Raw genomic sequence first — 21,545 nt, 5'->3', positions numbered from 1 at the left:
TAGATAAAGACAAATGAAAAACACAGGGAGACACTACCTCATAGCTGGCATGGTGGTACAGGAGGCTGAGACAAGGGAATCATAAGTTCAAGGCCAGCCTCAGCAATTTAGCAAGGTCCTGAGCAACTTAGAGAGTCCATGTCTCAATATACAAAAAATAAAAAGGGCTGGGATGTGGCTCAGTGGTAAAGTGAAACTGAGTTCAATTTCTGAATACTAAATTGCTGAGCTGTTGAACAATATGTGTGTGTGTGCGCGCCCGAGCATGTGGGCCTACATGCCTACTTACTACTCCTTCTTACAAGATAATCTAGATAATGCTTTCTTTATTCAGAAAGAAAATAATTTTTTTTTCCTATTTGCCTATAGATGTTTTCCATTGGCTAGTATATGAAAAGCTGTACTGTTTTAAGGCATTTTAACAACTCCCCTCAAAATAGCCTTATAGGACTATTAATTAATCTATTGATCTATCTGCCTATTTCTCTTTTACTCCCCTATCCAGCCCTTATCAGAAACAAACACATAAAAAATCTATACCAATATTTAATCTACACCAATATTGCCTTTAACACCTGGATAAAAATTTATTTTATTCAATCTGTTCATGCTTAAATATCTCTGATATTTGGTATTTTGCACAATTTCACCCATGATATTTAAACTTGTAAATTTTCTAATGGAGTTTCTATGACTGTTTATTGATAAATATCATTACAAAACATTTTGTAATTTGACTTCTGGTACATAACTTTAAGATGCCATACTTCTTACCATTAGCTCCTTCATATAAAACTCATATAGAATTTATTTTATCCTGCTTGAACAATTTATAGATATTTTTGCAAACAACATTTTCTTAATACATTTATGTAGCTTATCTAGATATCAATAATTAAGAAATGTCACTGAAACATTTATAATGAAAATATGGGGAATAAATTGATTCTAAAAGTGCAATGCATCTGAGTCTACAGAAAATGTGACTGAAGCTTCCTTTTAATAAAAGGAAATGTAGACTTTATATAAATATTTAATTCTCTGGCACATTATCTTAAATTATATTTATGTGTAATCACTAAATAATTTATTTTGTAGGTTTTATATCTAACACTTGGCTTAAAATTTAATAGCAGTAATAGATATGTTTGTAAGACTACTTACACTACCTGAGAAGTCCTTCTCAGGGAAGCTTGTAAGTTCTTATCTCTTTTAATCCACATTCCTGGCCTCATTATTTTTGCCTCTTGTTAAGTGTAGCAACTTGATAGCTTAAATATCTCAACATTATAAGGAGAGTCTCAAAAGCCATCAATATTTGTACATGGATGTCCTGCAGAAGCCCCGTGAGCCAGGCTAGGGTCATAAACCTTAAGAATTCTCTAAATAAATCGAAAACTGGCAATCCCTTTATTCACAGTTTTGAATTCCTATGTGCTACATGTGTTATCCAATGCCATAGATACAAAAACAAATAGGACTTAACCCTGCCCTCAAGAAAGTTATATTCAAAGCAACTAAAACAGGAAAAACAAGAATATGTGAAAAATTCTGAAGTGGATGAGAAAATTATTTTATTAAAATAAATAGTTTAGAAAATTTATGAGCTATATACCTCAGAGGGTATTATATATATATATATATATATATATATATTATATATATATATATATATATATATATATATAGAGAGAGAGAGAGAGAGAGAGAGAGAGAGAGAGAGGATATAGCCAAGTATAAATGAAAAGAAAAGAGAAAAAGAAAGATAGGACTTTATTAAAATAAGGTAAATTAGGAATTTTCTTCTATATGACAATACTAATAGGGGTCAAACATAAGCCATAAGGGATATGAAACTTATAAATTCTTAAGTTGACAAAAGCCTTACATTCCATCAAACAGAGAACTATTATGAAACATGGAGAAAAAGATACATAATTCAATGAAAAATACCCAAAACACATAAATCAATGCTTCAGAAATGTCCAATATCATAAATAGTTGTTTAATTTCATTTGTCATCAAGAACATACAAATTGAGATAAAAATTCACACCTACCGGAATTGCTAACATTTTAAAAGAGAATAAAATTACAAACTGTGGCAAATGTTTGAATTAATTCAAATTCTCCCACCCTATCTAATATTTTAACCTATGAAACCACTTTAAAAAATTGGCAGCAATCCAGCACATTCTCCAACTTTATTCTTAATGTTTACAGAAGCATGTGAATATGTATAAGACAGTCACAAATGCTTATATCAGCATTATTCATATCAGCATGTAGTAGAAATAATTTAAAATCTATCATTTCTTTTAAAAAATAATTTTAAAACGTTGGGATATTAGTTGTATAGTCTACAATCATTAAAACAAGTGTATTCTACTTAACAATGTGCATGGATCTCAGATGCAAGCATATCTTGCGAGAAATAAGAATAAAAAAGCCCTAGAAGATATACTCTATACTTCAATTTACATAAAATTCAAAACAAGTATGACATCTGTGATATGAGAAGTCATGTCATCTCTAAGATGGAAGGAAGAGTAGTATTTGGCATAGAATATTTTAAAATGGGCTACTGAGACTATATTCTATTTTTTAATCTCAGTAGTGATTACATGAATGAAATAGAAATGTAAAAACAGAATGGAAACTAATAATTTATTAAGGTATCATATTATTGAACTTTCATAAAAAGTTTGCTTATAAAGTAAATTGTGTATTATACAATATATTTGCTTGTGAATATTTCTCTTAGCAACATTTCTGAATATTTATGTAAGATAAACAACTCAGAGTACAATCATTAAGTACTTTCAAAGCTACAAGTACTTTCTAACCTCTTAACAGATATCATTATTTTTCCCCCAGAATTTAACCTACTTATTTTCTATTATAAATTTTTCAGACCATTTTTCTCCTAGGCCTTTAAATGTTCTAATTACCAGATTTGTTTGTGATCACTGATGATTTATTTGATATGAAAATACTTGCATTTTTTAATAAACCATTTCCTCATTTTCACTTATGTTATTGTCTAACCCATTTGTGATTTTCTCTTATTTTTATTTTTGATCCACTAAGATTTATTTTACATAAAGTATGGAGTCAATATCTAATATAATTTTATCATAAAAGTTGTTAATTAGCCAAGTGTGGTTGGCTAATTACATGCCTGTAATCCCAGCGGCTGTGGGAGGCTGAGACAGAAAAATTGCGAGTTCAAAGCCAGCCTCAGCAAAAGCAACCATCTAAGCAACTCAGTGAGACCCTGTCTTTAAATTAACTACAAAATAGGGTTGGGGATAAGGCTCAGTGGTTGAGTGTCCCTGAGTTCAATCCCTCACCAAACAAAAGAAGTTGTTAAGCAATATTTAATCAGTCTTTATGAAAAAAAATTCAGTATTTCTCCTACTGACTTGCACATTCATGTTTATCACATATATACTCAGTGGGAACATAAACTAATAAAATCACTTGGGAAAATAGTGTGCACATTACTCGGCTTCACTGATGTAAAAACATGCTTCTTCTCCCACTAAGTCATACTGCATCTGATAACTTTAGACTTTGTTTTCTCCAAAATGAAATCAATAAAAAAGACTGCTTTGTTATAAATTTGTTATACATTGAGAATATATACATATATTATGCTATATGATATTAAATATCATTATATCTTATAATAAAATGTACATTATATACTACATATTGTATAATATAATATTTATTAATTATATATTATATTATATTGTATGTACATACCTCTAAACTAGAGAGACTGAGAGAGAAGTTCTGAATTTTAATTATGATTTGATGATGAATTGAAGTCATCATGATGACACATGGAGGTACACAGTGGGCATCATATCATTTTTGTAATTGAAATACTCATGCAAGTGTGATGAGACTAAAATTGTAAACAAAGTTCTCCCAAGATTGTCTCTTCCTCTTCATAATAGAGCCATTCTACCCACTTAGTTTCTTATGTACTACTGACTTACAGTGTCCTGACTTGAAGATTTCCAGTAAGCAATGTGTTAATGAATGGAAGGCAAAGAACAAGAATATCTCAGGTTTGAGGCAATGTGAGGACTAGAACAGAAGAACCTCTTAAAGAAATGGTTAAGAATACCAAAAAAGGGCTATAAGGAATATTTTTATGCTCTATATACCCTCTTTGCAAATATCTATCAAATAGACGCAAGCCCTTAAATTTGAGGGTTTTTGAAACTAATTTCTGTAGCTGAATCCAGTGTCTCTGATTGCAATATTGCTTTGAGTCTATGTTGCTTGGATAGTGTAAAACAAGTCCATAGGCTTGCAGTTTTTCCTGTAGGTTTTTATTCCTAGGATAAATCCTAAGAAGTAACAAGGGGGTTAACTCATAGCTAAGTATTTTCTTACCCTTCTGGGATTTATTTGAAGATCCAAGATATAGGAGAAACTTACTCCAGAGTTTTCTGATTTAAGAAGCAAAGAGAGATTCAAATAAGCAGTTTGAAAACGTGGGCAGTATCAGCAAAAGTGTTCAAATACTCAGTTGAAAGGATATTCAAATACATATTTTGAAAATATATTCAGTCACAGTATAGAAAGCTTAATATATATCTAAAAACTGTGTATGCACAATGGAATAAAAAAGAGTATAATATTGAAGGGTCATAAAGTTAGCTATGAAAATAATAAAATGATGGTGCTTTTTGTTAACTTATTGAGTTTTCTCTTTAATATATAACATTCAAATTAGTAGATAGGATCTAATGGTATTTTCATGAATCATTGCTATGTGAGTATTCCACCTGTGGACTTTTCCATCCTCTTATAGGAATGGTAAATAGCAAGACTGTTTTGAAGACTTTAATATGACCCAGACATCGTTTTTATGTGCCATATAAACTTTAAAGTTCCCATACCACTCACCTTAATTAGTTACCCTTTTGAAATATTCACAGTTTGGAGAAGGTCTGAAATTTCTGAGAACTTTTCCAGCTAATATGATATTTCTGCAACTTAAAAAGGCAAAACTAAGCAAATAAAAGCAGAAATGATTGGCCTCTTAAGGAAATATTTTAAGTGTATTTGAATGATTAAGAATATATTTGATTTGTTATTCTTTTCTATTGTTTGTTAATACATAGAAACAAGCAAGAATCTGAGTGAGTGCTTTCAAAAACTTCTAGAAAACAGTATACTTGTAAAATAATGTTAGATGAGAATAATACTATCCACTGATATTTCTTACAAGCACTTTAAATCTTTTGTTAATGGGACTCTATAACAATTTAAAATATAAATTAAATATTAAGTTTGAGTGGATATTTAAAGAGAAATGTCTACATAAATATAAAGAACATAAAATCAATAAAATCAATTTAATAATAAATAATATTTTCAATCATTTTGATATTAAACTATAAAATTTACTGAAATTTTAAATTATTTTTGTCAGTGTTAGAAAACTTATGGCCTGGCATTTTTTATATTTTGCATATATCCTCTTTTCACATACTAAATACAGAGCGAACATCAAGATAATAATAAAATTATATGCCTAATATTACAAAAATAGGCTTGATATTTCAAACACATAATACTAAAAATTCTAATAATTGGAAATAATAGTCAAGTAAGATTATTATGCAATAGAAATGTGTGATAATAGGAGTTTAGCTTCATTTTCAGAGATGTATCCAAATATATTCTTCCTTAGGGATTTGAATAATGTTTTGGGGATTAGATTGTTATTATTTTGTCATTGATTTTAACATATTTTGGCAAGTTCAGTATACTCTTAGGTATATTTTACTCAAAAGAATTTTTTTCAATGTAAAGATGAAAGACATTTTTAGCATTTATACAGGGTTTCTTTTATCGGTATCTCAACCAGTACCAAAGGCTTTAATAATGAGTCTTATATCAAATATGGGTTCTCATTTTCAAAATATATAGACCTATAGACTTGTACAGTGATAGATATTAATTAACATAAGTAAAATGGAAAAAAATATTTAATACATAAAGATTGCCTAAATAAAAAAGATTGGCATAAAACAGAATTAAAAATCAAATGAGTTATGTGGCCTTTTAACATAGAAATGATATGATATGAGTGATATGGCAGAGTTCTGTGGATCATTACTTCTGTCTACCTGATACAAGTTAAAATGGTCCAAGTATTCAATCTGGAATCTCCATGTTACCTTTAAATATACGTTTTATAAAAGGGAATAGCTTGAACACCTATGAGTAAAGAGAGTAGAAATTTTCTTAAACCTGCAGAAAAGTTTTCAGAATACTTTTTTTGTGATTACTTGCTAAGATTATTTTCTCTATTGTTTATATGATAAAATTTGGACTGGAATTTTTTTCAATCTGGTAATGAGGTTGTGTGAGAAGTAGTGAAACCACATTCACCTCAAAACTTTGTCTTCTCAGTAGAATACAATAATTGTTCATGAGCACATTGTTTTAGACCAATTCAAAAACAAGACCTCTCTCTCTCCAGACAGACTCATGAACATGAAATATGTACTACCAATGGGATAATATTGATCTTTTTTTTATTTTTGGTACCCGGGATTAAACTCAGGGGCACGTAACCAGGTAACCACTGAGATGCATCCCCAGCCCATTCTTGTATTTTATTTAGAGATGGCATTTCACTGAGTTGCTTAGCACCTCTCTAAATTGCTGAGACTGCCTTTGCACTTGCGGACCTTCTGCCTGTCCCCTGAGCTGCTGAGATTACAAGCATGTGCCACCATGCCCAGCTAATAATAATGAGCTCTATAATCATTGAATTATACAGTAATTTTACAGGTGATAATCATTTCATTGCTATTAGTTTCTATTCTTACATTCACATTATGAATCTCTTTATGTGGACCTAATCCATGTAAAGATAAGATCAGGGAATGTAATTCTGAATGGTTTAAACAGTGAAATACAAATCTGCTCTCCTATGTACTCCCAACAACCTATCAGCCCACATAGAATTCAAGAGACAGGACTGCTCAAAGACAAATGAGGCTATAAAGCAGCTTCACTTCTGAGGCAAAGTACGACAGAGGCTTCCAGGGTTTGAGTGGCCTTTTTAGGTATTTTCTGGAATTCAACCTGATTATGAAAATTTGTTGAAATCTGTGAGGCACTAGTGTGATGTTTATAAAACTAAATATACTTTCTGCTAACAAGGGTTTGGTAAAGTAGTGGTTATAGCTATTATATCATAATAGAGGAACATTTTGATCCTCTCCGTAAATTATACTGAAGTGCATTCAATCTATGGGTGGATTTTTTAACCTCTTTAACATATACTTCCTCTATAATCTAGACAGTAAAATCAGAAGCTGAAATAAATGAGGAGGACAGGAGAAGAATAAACAACAGTAATTACTATCTATTTGCAAAGAATCTGTTCTTCAGAGGAAACAAATCTCTGAAACGATTGCCTTTACCCAAGAGCTCTGAAAATTTTTCTGGCAGTAGTAGTAACACTCTCCTTGGTTGTGGGTACTCTGAAACTTATTAGAGAATGGTGATCTCTTACCACCTTGAATAATTCATTAGAATATAAATTGACACAAATGCATTCAATCAACTATTGGCCAAATTCTCTGATTGCATGAATTGCATTTGCCAGCAAGAAGAATTCTGTTCACTTCACAGGACAGAATTTAGAAAATAAAAGGGAAGCAAGTAAAGTATTTCTAAGTGTTTTACATAATTGAACTTATTTAACCCATGCACTAGTCTAATGAAAGAGACCCAATGATTATATTTCCAATTTTATAGATGACAGAAATTAAGAGAGGTTAACATGCTCATATTTTACAGCTAGTAAAGTAAGGGAACTAGAATTTGAAATCAGAGGTGGCTGGTTCCAAAATCTGACAACATTCTGCCTCTCTCTGAACCAAAGGTGAAAGGAATATGAAAAAAGAATACCTAAAGGATATCAATTGATAATTATAAAATAAATTCAAAATTATTTTCTCTATTGTTTAAAAAATATGTCTCTTTCTGCTTTTTTTTTCTTCCAGAGGGTTATAATGATCTAAATTTCAGTTATTCAAGCTGAAGTTTTCCTATAGGACAGGCAGATCTCTTTCTGAATCCCACTATCACCTTGTGACACCTCTTTCTCCCTGCTCCCTCTCCCAAGAACTGCAAGGATATGCAATTGTGCACCTATGTGTACAGAAGCTGGGGTTCTCCTACGCTAAACCAGAGGTTCTAAATTTTAGCTTGTATCAAAACATCTGGTACAATTGTTAAAACTCAACACCTAAAGTTTCTGATTTAGCAGACTGGAAAAGAAGCAGAGAATTTGTATTATTTCTAAGCAAGCCAATATACCACTATCTACACTCTATTCTTGACCCAATGATATAGATTGATATTCTAAGCTCAGTGTCCTAGAGATTCTGCCTCAAAAGTAACTTGGAGAAAAGGTATTTTTTATTATAAGGATATTATAGTTTTAGGAAATTGAAGACATTTCTGAATATTCTGTTTTCCTCTCAATTTTATTATTTTTTCACTCTATTTTTTTTCTCAATTCTTTTGGGGGCAGGGTTTACATTGTTCTTCTTAAAAATACTTAAGCTGAATAATTTGCTCATTTACTGTCAATTCTTCAGCTTCATCTTAAACAATACACAATTTTCAGTATATCTTAATGTATATATTAGTAATTGTAAAAATTCTCAGGATTCAATGATCACCACTCATTTGGGAGGTAATCTTGGACATTATTTATGTTTGAGAATGCATTTTTTTCATCTTTAAACCTCATTTTTTTAACAAACTTATTAATGGTAACAGAGGAAAAAAATCTATTAGGGTAAGTTGCTAGTTCCTGTAAGTTAAGGCAAACTATGAATCATAATAAGTTATTTTAAAACATTATTTCTCCCAAATTTCCAGAAATATAGAAAAATTTACCTAGAAAATTTCTTTATTTTCCTTACTGTAAATTTATTCATTTATTTATAAAATTAAAAATAGTGCAGCCATGTTAATGACATAATCAAACAATACTTAATGATTTTAGGTAAAATATCTTCCTCCCATCTACTCTCACTTCCAGACCTAGTATCCAAATATATTCATACTTTGCTATTTCCAATTTTTACTTCTGATGATTATTAATATAATTAGACATGTTGTATTTTTTTCTTTTTCTTTCTTCACTTCTTACCATATGACATTTATTAACAAGAAACAATATAGTTGAGAAATGTAATTAACACTTCTCCTTTCCTTCCCTCTTGACTTTGCTGTTATTTTTGGTTTTCCTTTTGTTTATTTAACTTTAAGTAAGACAATTAAAGCTCCACTGCTTATTTCATCAACTGTAGATGTTATTTGGAGAGGATTTTAATTTACATGGCTAATTATCAAAACTAAAACTTTCATGGATTAGTAACTTGGCAGCTCTACAGAAACAAGGAGAGCAAAGATGGTCAGATGGGACACCTCAATATTGTAGATTTTTTTTTCACACTTACCACTCTATAGAAAACCTCACATTTTACTTTTTAAAATTGCAAATAGGAAACTTAGGTATTTCAAATAGTCAGAAACTATTTGGGATTTCTGGGTATATTTCTCTGACCATAGGAAGCAGATTAGGACTACAGAAAATACTCAGAATTGAAATCCTTTCTCAGGGTCTGAGTAGTGCCACACTTTTGAAAAGATGCCATATATTTCATTAGCTGAACCGGGAATAAAGGAGTTTAACTATAAATTGACTTTGGCTGATAAAAATACATTCACTTGAAAAGAAATAATATGAAATATCATTGAAGTATTTCCTCAGAATGTGAAGTTGTCAGATACTAAGAGAGATTTTTATTTCCCTTTAGAATTACCACTTACATATTGGGGCCCAGGGTTGCAAAAATTTAAAGTGGTGTTTCCCAAAATATGTTCTAAAGATATTAGTTCAAAGAGATGTTAATAAATGTTTCTAGCAATTGTACACACAATGCCATGTCTTTAGGGAGTCATTACACAAATTAGCATACTTAAGTCTCTGAGAAGCTCTTCCTTGCTGTAGATCAACTTTTTAACACTTTATTTATTACCATGATTCCCAAATTGATCTGTACAAAAATATTTTCATTTATCCAACATATATATTATTGCTTTTTCATTCTTCATTTTTTTCCAGCATACAGATTATTCATATAGGAGTTAGTAAATTATGTGTCACTTACTTCCTTTTTAAAATAAAGTTTTATTGAAACATTTATGTCTACTTGTGGCTCTTATGCCATAATGGAGGAGATGAGAGACTGCAACATAAACTTATGGCTGACAAAGTATATATATATTGCTTATCTGGTTCTTTTCCAATAGGAAAAACTTTTTACAAGTGTTGATAGCAAAATAAAATACCACTGGACATCAAATTGGGAAACACCAGCTTAAAATATCTATTATAAATTTTGAAGACCATTATAGATTAAGCACTTATAACTACATAATATATAACTATTTTTTCATTGTTTTTTATTTATTTTTAAATTTGTTCTAATTATACATGATAGCAGAATGCATTTCAATTCGTTGTCCACAAATGGAGCACAACTTTTCATTGCTCTTGTTGTACATGATGTAAAGTCGCACCACATGTGCAGTCATATACATATCTAGGTAATGATATTTATCTTATTCCACCATCTTCCTACCCCCATATCCCCTCCCCTTCCCTCCCTCCCCTTTGCCCTATGAAAGATTCTCCATTCTCCCCATGCCACTGCCCACTCCGTCATTATGTGTCAACATCCACTTTTCAGAGAGAATATCCAGGCTTTGGTTTTTTGGGATTGGCTTACATTGCTTAGCATGATATTTTCCAACTCCATCTGCAAATGCCATAATTTTATTCTATTTTAATGTTGAGTAATATTCCATTGTGTATATGTACTACAGTTTCTTTATCCATTCATCTATTGAAGTGCATCTAGATTGCTTCCACAGTTTAGCAATAGTGAATTTTTAAGTCCTTAGGGTATAGACAGAGGAGTGGGATAGCTGGGTCAAATATTGGTTCCATTCCCAGCAGGACTCTCCATACTGATTTCCATACTGGTTGCACCAATTTGCAGTCCTACCACCAATGTATAAGTTACTTTTTCTCTATATACTCACCAACACTTATTGTTGCTTATATTGATAACTGCCATTCTGACCAGAATGAGATGAAATCTTAGAGTAGTTTTGCATTTCTCTAATTACTAGAGATGTTGAACATTTTTTTCATATATTTTTATGTTTGTTGATTGGTTTTATATCTCCCAAAACGTAGGCTCTCTCTTTTGCTGAGAACAAGCTTTTTAGTTTGAATCCATTCCACTCATTGATCCTTGATTTTATTTCTTGCACTTTATGAGTCTTATTAAGGAAGTTGAGGGCCTGATCCAACATGATGAAGATTTGGGCCTACTTTTTCTTCTAGTAGATGTAGGCTCTCTTGTCTAATTTCTAGGTCCTTGATACACTTTGAGTTGAGTTTTGTGCATGGTGAGAGATAGGGAATTAGTTTTATTTTGCTGCATATGGATTTCCAGTTTTCCCAGCACCATTTGTTGAAGAGAAAATCTTCTCTCCAATATATATTTTTGGTACCTTTGTCTAGAATGAGGTAAATGTTTCTATGTGGGTTTATCTTTGTGTAATCTATTCTGTACCATTGGTCTAAAATCTACTTTGATGTCTATACCTGCTATTAACTAATTTTAATAATATAAAACTCAAATAATGTGACTTTGATACCTATCAATGTCAGTCTTTTGAAACTATTAGAATGCAGCTGAACTAATTAATGCATATTTTTGAAGTTTATCAAATTAATGTAATTTATATAAAAATGTAAAGAAATATTTAGGATGGAGACAATATAAACATTTCAAGTATTTTCTAAAGCAGAAAGAAAAACTTCATATCAGAACATTTTATAGCCTTCATCTTAAAAAACACAACCTCTAGAAAATTTAAGGATGTATTATAATCATCTTTCCTCATTTTCCCCATATCAAATTCTATGTACAGATTACTATGTCTTTTCATTTTTAATTTTCAGGCACCTTGCTTCCTCTTCACATTCAAAGTTAAGTATTGTAAGGTCTAAAACCATGAGTCCTAACATTTATTTTAACTACTAGATCAGATGCTCTATAGGTGGCCAGACTAAGATATATCAATGTCAATTCTTTTGAAAGTATTAGAATGCAGCTGAACTAATTTCTGAATTTTTTTCTAGGAAGAACTGAACCCCATTGTTGTTACTCCACCAATCCAAGCCATTGATCAGGACCGGAATATTCAGCCACCATCAGATAGGCCCGGCATCCTCTATTCCATCCTTGTTGGTGCGTATTTCTAAAGTTTTATATTATCAGTAATCACTGTAGAATTATGATGAAATACTTTCAAACCAAAGAAAATCCTTTTAATGATAAAGTTTCTTATATTGAAATTGACTGTCGCATTTATATATAAAAATTTAGATGTAATAATATAAAGTCTTTCTTCTTCATAGTTTTAGCAAAATATATAAAACAATTTAAAATACTTTTACAAATAGAGCAAAATAAGTAATTAACACATTAGTAGTTTTATCCATCACATCTCATAAAGCGTTCTTTAGGAAAATTTTTTGAAAATCAAAGGAAAACATTTTTTGTTCTACTTATATCTTGCCATTGGTTGGACACTATACAGGATTCTGATAAAATATAACTGAATTAAATAATGTCAATTTTGGAGACATATGGGAGAAGGAAAAAGATCATGAGTAGCCTAAGGGTTCACAATGCATTATATGCTTGACAATTTTTCTTGGAAAGATTCCACAAAAGGTGTCCTAATTCAATATATATATATATATATATATATATATATATATATATATATATATATATAATGATAATTTGATTATGCTATTCTTAAACTGCTTTTGATAAACTATGCATGTTGCTGATTTACATGGTTTTTAGGTTTTAGAGGGAAAGATGCATTAAAGATGAACCACACATCTCTTAAGAAGGCCTGCTTTTAAATTGTGCTTGGAAAATAACTTCAGTGGAGTTCAATACTCCCTTTAAATTTTATTGTCCCCTGGACTCACAGCATGTGTGCTTATGTTCATGCACAACGACCAGTAGAATTTAGACAGATTCTATACTATTGTACCATGTTGTGCTTAAAAATTCTATTTGTAAATAAATTCAAGTAATTCTGTTAAAAGCTTTTAGTATTTATTTCTTATGAATGTAAAACTCTTTTAAGTTTATAGAGGTTTTTATATAGATAACAGGAAATAATGTTTATTTCATTAATTGAAGGCTTGGTAATATAGTGATCAATATGCTAAATGCAGTACACTCAGAGATGAGAGATAAAATGTTCTAGGTTAGGAAGAGGAGGAATTTGAGGATAGGAAGATGTCAAAAAGTAAATTAAAACACATTGCCTCATGGTAATATAAATATAATTTGAACCACATATCCTGTGGTTTCATGAGAAGGTAGCATTGAACATTTCTAAAAGGATTGTTTTGGAAAAGTCATTTCAGCAGGAAAATTTTGGTTTCCAGTTGAAAATGGAAAAAAAATATATCTAGGTAAATTATTTAGCATATGCAAAAGACAAAGGACAAATTTTACAAATAGACTAAGAGAACAATTCTATTTAAAGTGGAGTATCATTGAATGGCATTCAAAGATTTTTTTCAGTTTAAAAAATTACATTTGTTTTGTGTTTCAGAAAATCAGCATCCAGTCTATGAAGTAAGGCAGTTCGATATACAAAACACATAGAAATACACGATAGAGCACAATACACAATAGAGAAAAAAGTTAATGCTCAATTTGTATTAGTTGGTGGTGTTATTATCATCAGAAAGAAAAGTAAAGCATATTGCCTAAATCACATCAAACTCATGAATAGAAGCACACAAACAAAAAACACTTACATGATCAAAGAGTATTTCCTTAGGTCTACTTTCATTTAGTATGTCAAAACCCTTGATTTTTCTTAAGTCCTTTCAAATTATTGTGAGCATATATCTTCCTCATGGCAAGACCTTATAGATAGTTTCTGTATACTAGATGTGAAGATACAGATGTTGACATCTGATAAGGTCATGTAAGAATAATTGCTGGCCTTACTACCATTAAAATCAATGGTGGAATTATTACCACTGAAATTGATCACTGCAATCTAAGTCAACTTTGCCACCTTGATTTGTTATTTCCTATGGTGTGTTTAATGACATTTTGTGCAAAATAAACAATGCAGGGATGTGATTCGTAGGGCTAATCAAAGTGACAGATATTAGAATAATAATTTATAATTACTCCTTGCTTTAAAAATTGGGTCTTAAAAAATTTTTCTCCTAATAAGGTGAATTTATAAAGGGGTAAGTGAAACTCTGATTGACACCCAATCAATGGCCTTATCCAGCCTAACTATTAGGATGATTGGAATATATACTGCAGGAAGAAATTTTACAAAAAACAAAACAAAACAAACTCTAATGATAAATACACCTTTTCTGAATGAACTATAAATTTCCATAAAGCAATCATAAATTTAGATGGGCTGGACTGGTTTTCTTTGGGTACTTATGATTTCAAAAACATCAAATTATAAATTTAAGAAAATTCCTCACTATTGTTTTACTCAGTACTATACATTAAAGTCACTATGGTTATGATATTGGATGATAATTTTTAGTCATTTAAGGATATATTTCATATATATTCAGCATAAATAGTCAAGTAAAGATCTCTGAAAATTTACTGCTCACTACCATTTGAATGAATGTTCTACAAACATCCCTACGTATAGACTTGGTCCCTTGTGTTGTAGTTTTGGAGGTTCTGTGGACTCCTAAAAACTTCATAGGGTTGTTCCTAGGCCATTAGCATGTCCTTCAAAGTTACTGTTGCCACCAATTTCTTCCTCTTTCTGCTTCCTGGATCAAGATCTGAGCACTAGCTCTGACTTGGACAGGCAACACTATCATCTACTATCCTCATTAGGGGCCTAAACCTGGGGTCATCCAACCTTGGACTTAAACCTCTGAAATTGTAAGCTAAAGTTATTTCCTTTCGGAGACTCAACTTGGCGGCAGGCGGGGAGGCAGTGCTTTCAGTACCTCCTCAGCCATGCAGACAGAGAGACACATCCGAACGTTCGGATTCTACCTGCTGAGAAACTCCCAGCAAAATTCCGCTGAAGTGAGACCTAGCTAGGGAATTTGGGATTATTTGAGGTGACAGCTTTCCCCGGACGGGTGAATCTCGGCCACCCTGCTCGGAGGTCCGGGCCACTGCTGCCTGGCGACCAGCGCAGAAGAAGGCATTTCAGCAGGAGAGGACAACCACCCCATTCACAATATCCTCAAAAAAAAAAAATAAATAAAATACTTGGAAATCAACCTAACAAAAGAGGTGAAAGATTTATACAATGAAAATTATCTGTTGGTTCACTGGAAGCTTGTTTTAGATCACCCAGGGAAAAATGCCTTCTCCCAGAGGGGTATTTACCAAAAACAATTACAGAAAAGTGTTTTATTTTTGTGGCTGCCTAAAATGATAGATCGTAGTTAAGGGAAACAATAGACCAATCAAAAAGCTTTGTACATTATTATTACTGTGTGTATATATGTGAATGCATGACCAATGTGATTCTGCAACCTGTATACTCAGAAAAATGAGATATTATATCCCATCTGATTCAAATGTATGATATGTCAAGGTCATTGTACTGTCATGTGTAACTAATTAAAACAAAACAAAAAAAACTTTGTAGGAAAAGGTAAAGAATTGTGTCCATAGGGGATTTTTAAAGGATTCAGCACATTTCTGGGAATTCAGAAAAATAATAACAAGAATCATACTCTTGAAAAGGCTCTACATTCTATCATTTCTGGCCAACCTCGAGACTCCAAAAAAAGTAATATGTAAATGTTAAAATGGGGTTTCATATGGAAAACTTGAGGAAAAATAAACATGTGATCCAACATGCATAAAGAGCTCCTGAGCAAAATTTAAGAAATTCATTTGCTCCATTTGTGTAAAAGATATTATTTTTAACAATTAAAATAATAATTACTGTACCAATAATATTTTTAAAGTAATAATTATTGTCTAACTTCAATAGTCATATATCCCAAGAATATAGACTTTAGAATGTTAATATGAAAATATCAGAATTAAAATAAGCACAACTATAGTAAACTTAAATTAGTAAACTCTGTGGAGTATTAATATGATTTCTAGAGTTGTTACAGAATACTATTTGTAAAGTCTAAGTATAAACAAAATTATAAAACCAGAAAAAAAAATAATACAATGGCCAATACAGAAAAAGAAATATCAATGGAATATGTTCTTGATGAAGCCAGACTCTGAACTCATTAGACAAAAATTTCAATCTCTGATTTTAAATGCAAGAAGAGAGCTAAATAACTTTACTTTTAGCTAAATATGCTTTACTTTTCTTTCTGATGATAATAACACCACCAACTACTACACATTGTGCAAATAACTAAATAAAAGCATGAGAACAATGTCTTGTCAAAGAGGAAATGGCAAAAATAAATTTAATTATTAAAAGGAACTAAATAAAATAAAAATTATTTCTGAAATAAATGTTTCACTAGAGACACTAAGTAGCAAACCTAAGTAGTAAGAAGAAACAACCAGGAAATGTGAGGAAAGATCAACTGACATTATGAAATCTAAGAAGCAGAAAGAAAAAAGAATGAAGAAAACTGAAAGTAACCTCAGAAGCTTGTGGGACAGCATTTGTTATAACAAATATGGAAAGTAAGAGTTTTGTAAAGAGTAGAGAGAAAGAATGTATGGATAAATAATGGCCCAAAACTTCATGGATTTGGGAATAATGTTTATCTACACATCCTAGAAGCTGTATAAACTTAAATTAGGGTATATTGAAAGGGATTGTAACCAAATGCATAGGTACATCCTAATGAAAATGTCAAGTCACACAAGGAGAAATCTTTATTTTTCAATTATTTATTTATTTTTTTATTTGTAGCACTGGGAATCAAAGGCAGGACCTTGCATATGCTAGGCAAGGGCTCTACCACTGAGCTATGACCCCAACCCTCAAAACAATCTTGAAAGCCATTTAAAAAAAAGAACAATTTTTCATAACAATTCATCCTCAATAAGATCAGCAGGGTTTCTCATTAGCATGGATGCCAGACTGCAATAAGGTAGTACATTCAAAGTGCTGAAAGAAAAAAATATGTCAGCTAATAATTCTATATAGGGCAAATCCATTATTCAAAATTATTTTATTGGACTGGGGTTGTAGTTCAGTGGTAGAGCCCTTGCCTCGCATGTGTGAGGCACTGGGTTCTATCCTCAGCACCACATAAAAATGAATAAATAAAATTTTTTTTTTATCCTCAAGATGTTTTATAAACCTTCATGAAGTATTTTCAGTTTTAATTATCATGATTATGGTCTAATGTACAGAATACTAATATTGGAAAAGTCAGAAGGAAGATATGGATTTCAATGCTTATATCAAATTGATCAAAGGAAAAAAATGTTCGAAGACACTAAACTTTTCCTACTGTATCTTTCAGATACTACAATTAGCAGAGAAAACTCAGAGTGTTTTCTGCTTGTTATAGCTTATTACATTTGTGTGTTGGTGTGTGTGTGTGGTGTGCGTGTGTGTGTATTTGTGTGAGTGTGTGTGTGTGTGTGTGTGTGTTTTCCCCTGGTATTACAAAGTACACAAGGGACTTCTCTATGTGCTGGTCATTCAAATGCTGCATCACCTTGCACATAGTTCCTGAGTTACATTTCCCTCATGCATTTCCATTCTCTAGAATGTTGACTAATGAAATAGATTAGCAAGAAATTAGAAGTTATGTTGGGCATATGGACTTGCACATATCAATAAGTTAATACAAAAAGAACTGTGATTTTAAAGCCTGGAGAAAAATAATATTAAAATTATCAATATAGTTTTAGTTATCTGAAAGAAGTGGCATATGCATTGAATATCAGAGAAATGACATATTCTCAATATGACTCCAAGATTAAGTAATGAAGGTTCATGTGGAGAAAACACAGAATTGTGGAGATATTTGGGGATAATAACATTTTTGATAAATTAAGTTTTGCCTCATTTTTCCAAATGACATAAATTAAGTGAATATAATGAGAATTTGAAGTTAGACTTTTGTTTTTGGAACATGATTTTATATACTAATACCTTAGCTTCTGCCAGATACTCAGCATTCAGGAATCACTAATATGTTTTCATAAAAGATAATATGGAGATAAGTTACATATTATGATTGCTTTTATTCCAGCAAAGGAAATCGTGGGTGTATTCATTAGTGACATTTGACTAATTATTATTCCCTACATATGAACATATTTAAAATTTAGAGAATAATCACATATTTCCATATGTCTCCATGGCAACTGGTAGACGGATTCTTAGATTTATATGTGCATCACATTGCTAGTTAAGTGCTATATATGAAAATTGATATTCTTAGAGGAGAAAGAGAAACATTTCACACAGTATTGCTTAAGTGCCCCTCTGCAACAGTTTCATGCTCATGTTCCCATACATCAAATATTAAAATCTATGCTCTCTTGGATATGACTTTGTTAATTAGACAAGTGAACTTGATTTTGTCTTGACAGTAAAGTCAATTTTTTAAAAGAGCTTTAGTTTCTGCCAGAATCCAAGGCAATCTTTTAACATATCGCAGAAGGATGAATTTCAACAAGAGGAATTAAAGGACTTTACTACAGGTGTTTGCTATTATAGTGGTTCAGCTGCCATGTCTGTCTTATGATTTTTTTTTCTAAGTGAAAATTGTTGAAACAGGAACAAATAATTACTATTTTAGGTTATTAACCTCCACTTTAATAAGCTGTGCCTATAGGGTCAGATGTACTATGCCCATAAAGGATGCATATATAAACATCTTAGAAAATAATAAGAGAAGATTTGAAAAATAATAAAAGACACAAAATAATTCAATAGAGGAAAAATTAATATTTGCAACCAATGATGCTGGAACAATTGAATAATCATATATAACCCAATTAACCTTAAACTATACTTCAAACAATGTATAAAAAGTAACTTGAAAGCCTTTCTATTCTTAAATATAAGAGCTAAACTATAAACCTTCTCAGAATTTAAGTGACCTTAGGACTGGCAACAATTTCTTAAATATTGCAAAAGTAGACAAATAAAAAAATTTAAAAATTTGATGTTATCAAAATATAAATTCATTTGTTCTTCAAAAGACATGGATGACTAATTGAAAAGACAAGTGACAGAAAAGAGCGTATATTTACAAACCATGAGCCTAATGAAGGACTTCTACTGGGAATATGTAAAAACAATTTAATAAGAATGAGGTAATTTAATTATAAATTGGACAAAAGTTTTAGCAAATGCTTTATCATAGAAAATAGTAAATCACAAATACGTGTGTGTAAAGTTACTCTACCTCTTTTGCCTTTAAGAAAAGCTAACTAAAGGTAAAGTGAATATCAATATATAACCTGGAATGGCTAACACTTAAAAGTCTGAACATTTCAAGTATAGATGGAGGAACTAGAACTCTCTTCCACTGCTGATCCCGGAAAATAAAATATTTGAACACAAAGGAAATCAGAGAAAATTTATGTATTGTTGTTGTGTTGTGTTGTGGAAATATATATGTAAATTTATAGGACTGTAACCCCCAGAAAAGTTAATAAAATGCTTAGACACACACCTATCATATGACTTAGCCATTCCACTCCTAGATATTTATCTTGAGACAAATAAATTAATATACCCAATTTGTAATTAGACACAAAGTTCAAATACACATCAACATATAAATAGATAAATTTTGTATAACAAAATGATAAAATAATACTAAGATAAAAAATAAACTATTGATATACAAGAAAACATGGATCACAAAATCATCAGGGCAAGTAAAGGATGCCAGCCCTTACCTCTCAAAAGTATACTAAATACTTACAAATTATTCAATAGATTTCTAGAAGTACAAATTCATCTGTACTGGCAGAAAATGATCAGTATTTGCATGAGGGTGGTGCATTTGGATATGGAGATGAGAAAGAGTAGAGTCAGGAAAAATCTTGGGCAATGTTAGATAGGTACATTATCTTAATTGCAGTGATGATTCTTGACCAACACAAAATTATACTTTTTATATATGTGAATTTTATTGTTTAACAATTACATCTCAAACCCATAGATAATATAAAATATCCCAAATTGTAAATTTTTCACTAAGAGCTTTAGATTGCTATTTTTATCCATTTATCTTTGATTGAAAATATAAGATTTTCTTAGAATACATAACAATAAGGGTTTTGAAACCCAGTAATTCTGTTGACTATATGAGTTACAATCCTGAAATTTGCTATACTATGTATAATTTTGAGGGTGGAAGATACAATTCTCAATTTTACACCTAAATTTGTGCTATCAAAGTCAATTCTATGGAACAGCTTATTTTCATTTTTTAAAGTATGATATTTTGAAGGAATATAGGAAATTAAACTGTATTAGCCCTTAGTCTGTGCCCTAGGAGATGTATTTTTTCAATTACTATTTATACTTTTGCTAAGTTAATATTCTATAATGATGTCTTAATATCAACGTTCTACACACACAGGGCCAGTGTGAAATTCATTGGACCTAGACTATATAGCATAATAGCAAACAGTTTGGACTCCAGAATAGATACCTTAAAATTGAATCCTGGCTCAGTCATTTACTAGCTATGACAATTCATAACATTTTGCCTAAATTAAGTGTTAGTTTCTTCAGAGATCAAATAATATCTTCCCCATAGGGCTGTTTTGACTTTTATATGAAGAAGAACATTAATAAATAAAGAGATTACAATGTTTTCTCTACAGTAACTTTGGAGTTACCTGCTAGTAAGTATCACTCCCTTGAAGTTAAACACCTTTTTTTCCCAGAGCAGCTGCTGTTATTCATTTAGGTGTAGTGTGTTGGTCTCATCTTTTTCTATGCAATGCTACATTCTGCTGTGATAAGAGCTGTGATAAGATACAACCAAAGCCAACTCTAAAATTTATTGCCTTAAAAAAAAACTTTGATTAGAAATAAGTAAAAAAAAAAATAAAAAGAGAGAGAAAGAGTTAGAGAAAATATTAAAATAAAATAACCATTTATACCTCTTAGTTCAAGAAATAGTAAATTTCACATGGTGAAATTTTTGTTCTATATTATAAGAATATATATCTATATTATATATAAGAATATATATCTATATTCTTATTCACCTGTCCCCTCATGTCAGTTTGAAAATCTCAATGTAATATTCCAACCCCAAAATATTTACTATATGTGTCTATAAAATAAAACCACTTAAAACAGTGTTGCAAAATCATATTATATCTAAAATATTGAACAACCTTTTAAAAATATCATATAATATCCTTTTGTTTGTTA

At 30.9% G+C, this 21,545-nt stretch overlaps 1 protein-coding gene across 17 annotated transcripts in view; it reads left to right on the top strand.

Annotated features, from left to right (window-relative positions):
- The window catches only part of Pcdh15 (protocadherin related 15), a 716,528-nt gene that overhangs the window by 367,470 nt on the left and 327,513 nt on the right, over window positions 1–21,545 (top strand). For all 17 annotated transcript variants that reach the window (XM_077799359.1, XM_077799358.1, XM_077799357.1 and 14 more), the window contains one exon: window positions 12,283–12,391. In XM_077799359.1, coding sequence (XP_077655485.1) covers window positions 12,283–12,391 — 109 coding nt within the window. The remainder of the gene's footprint in view (window positions 1–12,282; window positions 12,392–21,545) is intronic.

This window comes from Urocitellus parryii, chromosome 5 (assembly GCF_045843805.1).
Source record: "Urocitellus parryii isolate mUroPar1 chromosome 5, mUroPar1.hap1, whole genome shotgun sequence".
NCBI lineage: Eukaryota > Metazoa > Chordata > Mammalia > Rodentia > Sciuridae > Urocitellus > Urocitellus parryii.
Note: the sequence above shows the minus strand (reverse complement) of the source record. Positions and strands in the feature narration are given on the sequence as shown.